At 45.0% G+C, this 12,804-nt stretch overlaps 1 protein-coding gene across 11 annotated transcripts in view; it reads left to right on the top strand.

Moving 5' to 3' along the window:
- LOC128841594 (metastasis-associated protein MTA1) overlaps window positions 1-12,804 on the top strand; it is a 367,485-nt gene that overhangs the window by 327,344 nt on the left and 27,337 nt on the right. For all 11 annotated transcript variants that reach the window (XM_054036784.1, XM_054036783.1, XM_054036782.1 and 8 more), the window contains one exon: window positions 978-1,013. In XM_054036784.1, coding sequence (XP_053892759.1) covers window positions 978-1,013 — 36 coding nt within the window. The remainder of the gene's footprint in view (window positions 1-977; window positions 1,014-12,804) is intronic.

Here is a 12,804-nt window from a genome sequence, read left to right as displayed (position 1 = left end):
CTTTGAACAAGAAATGTTATGGTTTATTTTTCTCTTCTGGCAAAGGCTGATTCGATTTTGCTTGTGCAGGCATGGATGTGTACGGTCTGAGTAGTACATTGATACAGAGCTGCTAGGCTAGTGGAACTCTGTCTACTTTGACCATGTCTTGATGTCAGGCTGGTCTCAGCCTGGCAAACATGAGAGAATAAGACAAACCTTTTTTTTTTTTTTTTTTTTTTTATTACTATTACTACCATGGGAATTACTCCTGAAAATTTCCCAAATGTTTTTTCCTCTTCCATTAAGAATTTACTGTTTCTTCCCTGGTTGGCCCTCTCATTGAGAGTCCTCCTCTCACTGTTGATGGGTCTCACCCCTTCCTTCAGCCCCGTAAACAGCATGGGTAAAGGCAGCATGTGCTTGCAGCAGGAGATGGAGGTACGATTCTCCTGGCATGGAGTCCAGGGCTCTGTCTTGAAGAGCTAGCCATCAGCTGAGAACAGCAAAGCAGGGAAAGTGCCACTGGCTCCTCAGTCAAGAATGAGATGGCCTTAACAGGAATAGGAAGGTGGGGAATGGCTCAATTAAAAGAAGGAACATCTGCAGCGTGGCACTTAACAGTGATTGTGACAGGGTGAGGAGAAAAACGTAGTAGCTTCTAACTTTCCCAGAGGTGAGCAAAACTGACTGTCATGCCTTCAAAGACCTCCTTTGGGAGTGAGACCAGACTCTCTCCCATTCTGCTCCAACCCCATAAATTTACTGTGCTGTATTAAAGCTATCTTTCCATTGCATTTCAATACAGCCACACCGGTGGTTTTCCCCTTCACATTTATTCTTAGATTAAATTAGCATTTATATTGAATGCAAATTACACAAGCAGCAATGGACATCTTACTGTTTGTGTTTAATGTTTAGCTTTTAAAAAAATGCTACTGTTCAGATTGCTGATATGGTGTTTTTTTTCTCTTTTCTGTTCACTCGTGCTCTGTCAGGCAACGTGAAGAAGCGCCTATTGATGCCTAGCAGGGGTAAGACCTCAAAGCTGCGCTCAGCTTATGCTAGGAGACTGTGATTTTTAGTTTCATCTGTTGGCTTCTCTAGTTTGCTTGTCTGCTTTGTGGCTACTAATGCTGTGTGTAAATTTTGTGTTGGTGTCTAAATGTTCTTTGGATAACCTCTGTATCCATGGTCTATGCACTGCTAATTATTTTTCAGCCTTTTTCACGTGTGGGGCTAGTAATGGTACAACCATAGTTGTTGCATGGAAGTGGTAATGAAATGAAATATTCACTTTATGCTACTAAAATCCCCAAATAATCCAACATTGTTCTAGCAGTTTTGTAAAAGCTATAGAAAGTTTAGGAATGTAACGATAGCTTGGGTGGGTTTTTGATTTCACTATTTAACCTTAGGAAATGTAGGCTTCAAATATTCTATATGAATTTAAATATCAAACACATACAGATCAAAAAAGAAGCAAAATCTAGTAGGATATACTCTGCCTTTTAGTCATGACCCTTCATAATGTCAGCGACACTGCTAGCTGATTAGCCAGCGCTGCTGTGCATATCCATCTTTAGCAAGCAAGCACCTGTAATTATAATACTTTGCTCGTACATAGCACTTTTAATTCATAGATCTCCAAGTGCTTTACAAGGTTAGTAAGAATTGTTATTCTTCTAGTGCTGGTCCTATGCATATTCCTCTCTGCATATGCATGTGCTCCATGCACCAGGAGTCAGAATTCTTGCAAGTAGCAACCATTTATCTTCACGTGCGCCCTTTTCCGCCTTGTGTTTCCAACTGAAGGCATAAAAGGGTGAAACAGACCGTCTGCCTCTCCAATTCCTTCTTACTGATGCATGGCCTGGGATGGCAAAAAAACCTCAGGGCCAGACTTCAAAGAGAAACTGCTGAGCTTCAGTTCATTTGCAAATTTGACACCATCAGCTCAGGATTAAACAAAGACTGTGAATGGTTAGCCAACTACAAAAGCAGTCCTCCCTTGGTGTTCACACCTCAACTGCTAGAAGAGGGCCTCATCCTCCCTGATTGAACTAACCTTGTTATCTCTAGACTGATTCTTGCCTGCATATTTATACCTGTCTCTGGAAATTTCCACTACATTCATCTGACAAAGTGGGTATTCACCCACGAAAGCTTATGCTCCAATACATCTGTTAGTCTGTAAGGTGCCACAGGAGACTCTGTCTGCAGATCCAGACTAACATGGCTACCCCTCTGATAGAAACATAAGAGTAAGTCTGCTTCAAAGATGTCAAACACAGCTCTGCCTAAATCGAGCAGGTCTGCTCATTCAACCCCTAAGGACTTAAGATGTACTAAATCTCAGGGCCATGACCCTAAACCCCTAAAGCCAGAGTTGTATCAGTACTTGGCCCTGTACCAGTGACACCAATTCAACTACTACCATGCAAGTCAAAAAGTCAGGATCCATCGGTTCAACCACCGTCCGTACCATTGGTTCTGTCTCTCACAGGGAGCCTCCCTTCTCTGACCCTATCAATGTAAGCAGATTGGACCCTACGCATTCTAGAGAGGTCAGAGACTTGTACTACATTGGAGGATAACTTTGCTCTTCCTGAGCCTCAGTTTCCCCCAACATCAGAACCTTCTCTCACTAGGGAGATTGTGACCCCACTAGAGGGTCTTACCAATGACAGAAGCCTATATCCTCTTCCATCTACTGGCTGTGCCTTTCCTCCTTTGGAACCGTCGTTATCACCATTGGATCTGGACCCATTTTTCTCTTCCTTAGGAGAATCTGAACCACTAGAGGAGCCATCATCTTATCCTTCAAGAAATGTTATTCAGAGCTTCCTGGTACCAACCTCCACCTCAACATTTACCTTGGTAGCATTGGTACCTGATGCCTTGGGGACCCCCACAACCTCCTCCTGACCCAGCTTACTGTCCATATTGGGGAACATGGGTCCCATATGCCAGATATAAAGAGCCCATGTGTTTTGCCAGGGAATCACTTCACCATTCTCCTTTGAGGGAACCGTGAGAGTTTCCTCCTTATCCCACAAAAGAGAAGGACTGTGAACCAGTTCTTCATTCCTGATGAAGCAGTCACCCGGCATCTCCATCCTCTCTGGACGACCATAAACCATTACAAGATTTATTGTGCAGGGTGACAGAGGAACTACAGAGCTCCCTAGGTGAGATCCAGGACTCTCAAAACAAACACCTGGATATCTTGCAAATGACCGGGTCCAGTCAACTAGCTTTCACAGACTTTGTAGACAAACTACCTCAGCAAGACAGCTTGCTTCCATGCTCTTATTGAAGAGAGTAAGCTGAGGGCAGAAGTGTAGAGCCCAGTGCGGATACTAAATTTGTATCCGCATCCAATCCAAAAAAAATGGTCTGCAGATATTTGTGGATTTGCAGGGCTCTGCAGAACTGCACTTCAATCAGCAGTTAATGCAGCACAGACAGCTTCTAGATTGATGGAATAGCCATTGTGATGCCCTGAGAGTCATGACTATATGCTTCGGGATTTCTCAGGGAGGTCCATAACACCATGGAGGACTTGCCCTTCAATGGAGCTCACCTTTTCACTGAAAAGACAGATGAGTCCTTATGTACTTTAAAGGACTCCAGGGCCACCCTCACTCCTTGGGAATATATACACCTGCCCCAAAAAGGAAGTATCACAAGTAATTTTACAAACTTAGACTGGCGAGTTGACAGTTTTATCACTCCTGATAAGAGACAAAGGATATAGAAGTCTAATTTCCCTGAACCTTCTATGTCTACAGCACCATCTCAACCCCCTCCCCCAGCTAAAAGATATTTTTGATAGGAGTTAGATAGCTGCAAACCATTAATGAAACCACCTTGATCCCATCCCCTCATATCCTTCGGAGGTCATTTAGCACTGTTTTCACAACTGGAATTCTATAACAGACAAGTGGGTATTAGATATCCAATCTGGCTATGCAATTGAGTTTACTTCCCTATGTCTCCAAAACCGCTATCCCTCTTCAAGGACTATTTTTATTAGGGGATTCTCAGGCAGAAAGTGGAATCCCTCCTCCATCCAGGAGCAATAGAGTGGGTGGTACTTCAGCACCAGGAAATGTACCTCCTAGTCCCTAAAAAGAAGAGAAGCTGGAGACCTATCTTCAATCTCCACAATCTCAACCACTTCACGTGAAATTCTAGCCTGCGAATAGTCATTCTGACATCAATAATCCCATCCCTGGAAAAGGATATTTGGTTTGCAGCTCTCGATATGAAAAATGCCTACTTTCACTTGAATATTTACCCTGCCCACAAGTGTTTTCTCAGATTCATGGTGGGCACTGACCACTTCCAACACAGGGTGCTCCCATTCAACTGTGCCACTGTCCCCCATGTCTTTACCAAGATCTCTTTGGTAGTAGCAGCTCATTTCAGATGGAACAGCTTCACCATCTTCTCCTATCTCAATGACTGGCTTCTTGTTGCTAGGACGTGTCAAGAAGCCTATGAGTTGACCTCATTAATGCTTCAGACACTTTTTTTAGGAGTCTGTGTGAACCTGGAAAAGTCTATCCTTGCTCCAATACAGACTATAGATTTCATGGGGACCACTTCTAGATTCACTCACAGTGAGAGATTATCTACCAAGGGATAGGTTTTACACTATGAGCAACTTGATAGACCAGGTTATGCGCAAACCTCAAGCTCCAGTAAGAACTCTTCTTTCCCTCCTGCGGCACATGGCTTCATGCACTTACATTACCCCATTTGCCAGAATCCACCTGTTTTTCCTTCAGATGTGGCTCCACACAGTGTATTCACCAACCAAATGCAGCATAATTACTATGGTAACAATTCCTTCGAGTAACATGGTGGAAGATCCTCATCAGGTATGTGTGGGCATCCCCTTTCTACCTTCCTTACCAGACAACATGATCATTTCAGGCGTCTCTCTCTTAGGCTGGGGAGCCTACGTGGACAGTCATATGGCACAGGGCACTTGGAAACCAGGATGCACACCAACCTTCTGGAACTTTGAGCAGTCAGAGAAGCTTCAAAGGTTTTTCTGCAATTTATCCAGTCCCACTATGTTCTCATAATGTCAGACATGACAACCACCTCTTACATCAATAAGCAGGGAAGGGTGAGATCCACCTCCCTGTGTAGAAGCAGTCACCTTAGGGAATTGGTGTGTCAGGAATCAAATTATCCTGTCAGCAGCTTACCTTCCAGGAACTCGGAATGTGTTGGTGGACACCCTCAGTAGGCCTTTTGTGGTCAATCATGAGTGGCGATTGCATAATTCAGTGATTAACAGAATCTTCGCTCAATGGGGGATCCCCACATCAGATCTGTTCTCTTCCAAAACAAACAGGGAATGCAACATCTACTGTTCCAGAGATGTTCTGGGTCTACATTTTTGAGGAAATGTTGTCCTTCCCTTGGTCAGGACATTCCCCCAAACGAAAAGGGAATGAAAAGTCTACTGTTCCAGAGGAGCTCTGGGTCTACATTTTCAAGGAAATGCTCTCCTTCCCCTGGTCGGGACATCTTACCTATGTCTTTACTCCCTTACTACTCCTGCCTCAAGTCTTAAGGAAGATTTGACAGGACAGGGTACATATCATCCTCATCAACTACTATTGGCCCAGACAGTTTTGGTTCCCAAATCTCCTTCTAATGTCAGCTCGCCCTCTGATTAGCTTCCAGTCCTTTCCCAATCTTTTGACCAATGAGAAGGGCAGGATCAAGCATTCTTGCCCTGAAACACTCAATCTCATGGCTTGGTTTTCGGATGGACATCACTATTAGAACATTCCTGCTGTGAATCCTTACAAATCAGCCTTAACAGCAGAAAAGATTCCACTGGGAAATGCTGTTTCACCAAGAGGAAGTATTTTCCCATCGGGACACAGCAGAAACACATCTCCTGAGTCAGCAGATATTCCAAAATAAGGGGAATGTCTTCTTTCCCTCAGTTCTATGAGAGTCTACATGGCAGCAATCGGTGCGTGCCATCCACCATCAGATAGTTATTCAATAACCTATTGACTGGCAGATTCTTGAAGGGCCTAATCAGAACCTTCTCACTAGTAGAGTAACCTACTCCTCAATGGGGCTTAAATCTTGTACTTTTGGCACTCCCCAAGCCTTCCTTCAAACCATAAGGTGAGACATCGAAGGAGTAGGTATAAATAAAAGTTGCATTCGTTGTGGCCATCGCCACACCAGAAGGGTAGGTGAGCTGGGAGCTCTAATGGCAGATTTGCCATACACTGTATTCTGGAAGGACAAAATTTCATTGAATTTATATTGGAAATTCACCCTCCCCCAAAGGAGGAGAGGAAACTTAATTTCCCCCAGCTCTCACTTTCTACCTGCAAAAGACAAAACCAATCAGAAAATCACCTAGAGCAGGGGTGAGCAAACGTTTTGGGCCGAGGGCCACATCTGGGTGGGGAAATTGTATGCAGGGCCGGGGCAGGGGGTTGGGGTGAGGGAGGGAGTGCGGTGTGCAGGAAGGGGCTCAGGGCAAGGGATTGGGGTAGAGGAGGGGTGCGGGGTGTATGAGGGGGCTCAGGGAAGGGGGTTGCGGTGCAAGAGGGGTGTGGAGTGCAGGACAGGGCTCAGGGCAGGGGTGCAGACTGCGGGAGGGGGCTCAGAGCAGGCGGTTGGGGTGCGGCAGGTGGTTGGGGTGCAGGAGAGGTGCGGAGTGTATGAGGGGGCTCAGGGCAGGGTGTTGGGGTGCAGGGGGGGTGCGAGGTGCAGGCAGGGGGCTTCGGGAAGGGAGTTGGGGGGCGGGGTGCAGGAGGGGTTTGGGCTCCGGCCCAGCACCGCTTATCTAAAGTGGCTCCGGGGGTGGCAGCGGCACGCACTGTGGCTAGGGCAGGCTGCCTGCCGTGTCCCCGGCCCCGTGCTGCGGCCCCGGGAGGCAGAGGGCTCTGTGTGCGTTGCCCTTGCCGCGCCTCTAGGTATCTCCCCCAAAGCTCCCATTGGCCGCGGTTCTGTGTTTCTCGCCAGTGGGAGCTGCGGGGGGCGGGGCCTGCAGTCAAGGGCAACGCACGGAGCCCTCTGCCCCCCCACCTGGGGGCTGCAGGGATATGATGCCAGCCACTTCTGAGAGCGGCGCAGGGCCCACCGCACCATGGGGGGCAATCCCGCAGGCCGGATCCAAAGCCTTGAGGGGCTGTAGTTTGCCTACCCCAGACCTAGAGGGGTCTCTCTATCAGAACTAATCCAAGGTCAAGCTATCCCAGAGATTCTCTACATGGATCTCGGGCTGTAATCTGCTCTCTTAACAGTTGTTGCATCTTCCTTCCACTCATGGGGTGAGGGCTCATTCTGCAAGACTGCAAGCAACTTCAGTGGCATCACTTCAGGAAGTGCTGTTACTTGACGTTTGCAGGACAACTACATGGCGTTCCAGCCACACATTTGCAAGGCATTATGGTCTAGTGCAGAATATCTCCACTGATGCATCCATTGGGACAGCAGTCCTCCAGATGGCTCTGCAGTCTGCATCTTTGCACCCGCCTCCTACGCAAGTACTGCTGGTCAGTCATCCACAGTGGAATACACATAGGGACCAGCACTTGAAGGAGAGGAAGTTACTTACCTTATACCACAATGAAGTTCTTTGATGTGTGGTCCATATCTGTGTTCCATAACCCACCCTTCTTCCTCTCTGCTTTGGATCTTTACTGGATTCACAATAGAGCAGGAACTGGAGAGGTAATCAGTCCATTTGGCTCTTTATGCTCTTGGTTGGAAACATGAGGAGGGCAAGGATTCATGCATGGACCAGCAGATACTGCTTGCAAGAATTCGCTGGTTCTGGGTGTGTGGAGTACATGCAAATGCACAATGGAATACTTACAGGTACCATAGATCTGAAAGAACCTTCAGTTACTGTAAGGTAAGTAACTTCTTGTCACAATTTTGCAAATGGAGAAACTGAGCCAAATTGGTCTTAAGTGATGTGCCTACACACCAAGAAAACGTAAGAGCTGGGAATAGAACCCAGGTATCCTGACTCCCGGTCTGTTGTCCCTGCCATGACACCACATTGCTCATGTAGACAACAACATGTTTTACTGTGCATGTACAGAACAGAATTTTCAAAGGATTTTGACTTTATTAAATAAAAACACTTTTCCTACTAAGCAAAAGTTCTAAAGGCTGTCTGTGCCAGGTCTCAAGTTTCACACTTCCATTTCTTACTGAAGCTGTTTTTAAAAAGCATGGGAAGATTCTCATTTCTGCCCTGGTCATAGCAGGTGGAAAATGTCATGTCTTCTCCCCCCCCCCCCCCCCCAATATTATTATTTGGAATAATTTGAAAAACTATATTTCGTAAGAGTGACTGGCATCTGCTGTAGACAGTGCAGTGAAACCAGCCTATTAATGCAAGTTTAGGTTATGTTCAACATAAATCAGGCAATGCAAAAGTGAAGGTTTGCACAATAAATATTAACTCAGCCACACTGCACATCCCTTGAATATTAAGGTTACATTAGCAGCCTAGTTCATAATTGAAATATAAACATGCAGTGTGGGTACATTAGAGTTAGCATAAGAAGAATCTATTTTCTGATTCTTAACTGTGCAGTAACTTAGCCGTCAATGTCATTTTTAATGTTCTTGGTTTTGAGGGTGAATTTAAATAAAGTAATAAAGAAAACTCTCCCCATTTACCCATTAAGTCTCCTCCTCCTCATGTGCCTCCTCACTCTCCATGCCAGAACTAAGGGATGTCCAGGGGAGCTCCAGCGTGCTGAGTAGCTTGCTGACTTTCTACAGCTCCTGTTGATAAGATGGTTGTGGTCATGATTTCCACTCCCTGCTAAACAGCTGATCAGTCACTCAGCAGCTGAAAAACTTCAGAAAGCCTGACCAAGGTTGTCTGGCCTCAGGGTGGGAAGTGGAAAAAGAGAGAATCAATTCCTCCTCCTATAAGGTGCGGCCTCTGATAATGTTTTGCTATTAGAGGTGGAGAGTCCCTGAGGTAGGGTTCCAAAGTGTCCCCTTTTTGGTTTGAAGATTTTACTATGTGTATTTCAATGACACTTAAAATCTCCCTTTTGCAAATTGCCCCAGCAGCGAAGTCCCTGGTCAGTCTGGACCGAAAGAGTGTTTTGTGGTTCGTTCTACCCCCATTGTAATGTCCACTGGGCTGCGTTGACATTAGACGCTATTAAAATTTTAGCAGATGTGCACCTTGCATGCCCACAAGCCATCATTTAATTTCGTATCTTTTTTTTTTTCCTGCAGCTTCTAAGTAGCTCAGTGGTTCGCTTCTGGAACCTGTCTGCACCCTTTCTGCATTCTGTTAGCTTGTATATCTTGTGGTCTAGTTAAAAGTAGTTTAGAGTTGTTGGTTTAGACTTAGTTTTCATAGGAAAAATATTTTGGAGTCTTTCCAATTTATACATTTTGATTTTCTGATTTTTAGGACAATGGATGCCTCAACCCCAGTAAGAAAACAGGGTCTAAACAATGTGGACCAGATCTGCTTGGCATAGGAGAGTGAGGGCTGGTGGCATCATGGAGCCAACTATGGTTCCCTGATTCTGTGAGCTGGTCCCAGTGTAATTTAGAGCAGCCGGGGACTGGGATAGGCCCAAAGTTAAAAAAAGAATCACTTTTACACTGAGGCCACTCTCAAAAAGAAAACATTGGAAAAGGTTTTAGGAAAGTGAAGATAGGGTTACTGCAAATCCTGTATTATCAGAAACAGGCAGGATATCCGTTGTAAATAAAGACACATACTGGAACTGTGAACATCTTACTATTGGCAGTCCCTTTTTTTCTAATGGTCCATTATATAGATTGCTAGGCTGGTTCAGACTTTTATGTCTTGGGTCTGTGCTAGAAAGAGGCACAGAAAGAAACAGATGGCATTTTCAGATGCTGTAATAACAGTACTGCAGGAGTAGTGGGGCTAACATAACTAATACTTGCTTCCACATAACAGGTAATTTGGTCTTTGGGTTAGTGCTTTTCAGTGAGATATGTACTTAGAGCCACCTACATTCATATTAGTGAAATCACCTATCTCTCCCCATCTAACATACTCTTTAAGGGGCCATTAGTGAAACGTATTTCCAGCCACTGTGGACAGGCAAAGCTGCTTCAGTTGGCCCCTGGAAATGAATTTGCTCTCCCTGGAGGAGGGTGATATAAATAATGTCAATCAATATGGGTTTAGGGAAAATAGATCCTGCCAAACTAACTTGATTTTTTTTATGAGATTACAGGTTTGGTTGTTAAAGGTAATGGTGTAGATGTAATGTACTTAGAGTTCTATAAGGCATTTGACTTCGTACCGCATGACTAAGGCTAAGATTACAGAGGTCATGCAAGTCATGGATTCTGCGACTTCCAGAAACCTCTGACATTTTCCACTTCAGCCTTCGAGCTGAATTTATTTAGCTTAACAAAGAAAAGTTTTTATGGGGTGACTTGATTAGTCTATAAGTACCTATGTGAGGAACAAATATTTGACACATCTTTTCAGTCCAGCTGAGAACCAATATAACACCAGTCAGGGCCCTCCCTAAGGGTGTGCAGGCCTGGGACAGCCCAGGCCCCGCCCCCACCCCACTCCTTCCCCCAAGCACCTTGGCCCGCCTCTTCCCTCAAGCCCCCTCCCTGCCCCGATCCAACCCCTTCCCACAAGTCCCCGCTCCGCCTCTTTCCAGCTTGCGCCCCCTCCCCCGAGAGACACCAGGAGCCAGTGGGGCGGGCTGGGGCTGGGGCCGGATCGCTCGCTGCTACCAGCGCCAGACCCCCCGTGACCCCGTATCCTGAAGCGTGGGACCCTCCAAAGCGCAGAGCCTGGGGTGGTTGCCTCGTTCCGTCCTATGGATGGGATGGCTCTGACACCAGTGGCTGGAAGATGAATCTAGACAAATTCAGACTGGAAATATGGCATAACAGTGAGAGTAATTAATCACTGGAACAATTTACCAAGTGTCATGGTGGCTTCTTCATCACTAGCCATTTTAAAATCAAGATGGGATGTTTTTCTAAAAGATCTGCTCTAGGAATTATAGTGGGGAAGTTCTCTGGCCTGTGTTATGCAGGAGTTCAGACTAATTGATCACAATGATCCTTCTGGCCTTGGAATCTATAAACCTGACAGGGGGCAGCACCAAGGTGCCTTTGCTGAGATTCTGTGTTAAGGCTCTTTGGTAGTGGACCTGTGCGTCCAGGTTCTGGGGGAATAGTTTCTCAGATGACTGCATTAGACTATCAGCTGGACAGGTGTGCATGTGGCCAGGAAGTAATGCCACAGGTAGTCTTTTAATACAGTTAGGATGAAAGAGAGGATATCTTGTGGGAATTGAGACCAGGATTTTCAAACATGGGTGCCTGAAGTCAGGCACTTAAAATCATTATACAGGCACATACATAAGTGACTTGATTTTCAGAGGTTCTAACACCTTTCACTCCCTTTTACTTCATTTGGAATTGAGGGTGTTCATAGAATCATAGAATATCAGGGTTGGAAGGGACCTCAGGAGGTCATCTAGTCCAACCCCCTGCTCAAAGCAGGACCAATTTCCAACTAAATCTGAAAATCAGGGTTCATATTTAGGTGCCTAAAATATGGATTTAAATGCCTTACTTTAGGCATCCTGATTAGAAGATTTTTGGCCTTAGATTTCTCCAGCCTTTAATGTGGCTAGTCAGGGGTCAGAAATGTAGGACTCGCTTGCAGTTTCATAATTTGTAATACAGAAATAGAACATCCTAAATGCAATCTGATGCTTCTTCACCAGGTAACACCTCTCTCAGAAAAATAAAGGTTTAGAATTTTGTCTGTTCCTTGTGGTATGGATTTTAGGTCTTTATAATTATAAATGATGTGCTCATTTAGCTCTTCTATTTATATTTTTATATTGTGAATGATGTGGACAAAAATGCTACTGCCTTGTTATAACACATAGCAACAAAATAACTTAGCCAAAATAATTCCAGACATATGGAAAAAGTAACATGAAGTAGCTGGTTTTATCCCTTCATGTAAATTTGTATTAACCTCAACTAATAAATCCCTCATAGTATGAGGTGGTAATAGCACTTCGGATTTTTCAGGACCAGAATCCTTTTGATACATTTATTGAAGGCTTAGGTCTACATTTAATAATATGATTTGTGGTAGCAATATCATTTCCACATCAGCAAATCTAATGTTGGGTTTACTTGCAATTTAATTAAATTTATATTCTTGTACTTTTATCTCAGCTCTGCCCCTCAAACCTGATGGGATAATTTAACTCTAGACATTTAAGAATTAGAGAGTCAACCTCGTAATACTGAAATTTCATCTGAGTCTTTAAATGGGGAAAAAGATGCAGTCTAGCAATCTAGCCAGCATCTCTGTCTTAGTTACAGCCAAACTTTGTAAAGTTCAGAATACAGACTCATAGACTCTAAGGTCAGAAGGGACCATTATGATCATCTAGTCTGACCTCCCGCATGATGCGGGCCACAAAAGCTGACCCACCCACTCCTGGAAGAATTCTCTCCCTTGACTCAGCTGTTGAAGTTCCCAAATCATGATTAAAAGACTTCAAATCGCTGAGAATCCTTCAGCAAGCGACCCCTGCCCCATGCTGCAGAGGAAGGCGAAAAACCTCCAGGGCCTTTGCCAATCTACCCTGGAGGAAAATTCCTTCCCGACCCCAAATATGGCGATCAGCTGAACCCCGAGCATGCGGGCAAGATTCTCTAGCCAGATGGATTCACCTGGTTAAGCATCAAAAACTAGTTGCCACTCAAATTATAGGAAACCTTCTAGAAGCACTACAATGCAGTTCA

The sequence above is a fragment of the Malaclemys terrapin genome, chromosome 8 (assembly GCF_027887155.1).
Source record: "Malaclemys terrapin pileata isolate rMalTer1 chromosome 8, rMalTer1.hap1, whole genome shotgun sequence".
Lineage (NCBI taxonomy): Eukaryota > Metazoa > Chordata > Testudines > Emydidae > Malaclemys > Malaclemys terrapin.
This window is presented reverse-complemented; position numbering and strand designations above follow the sequence as displayed.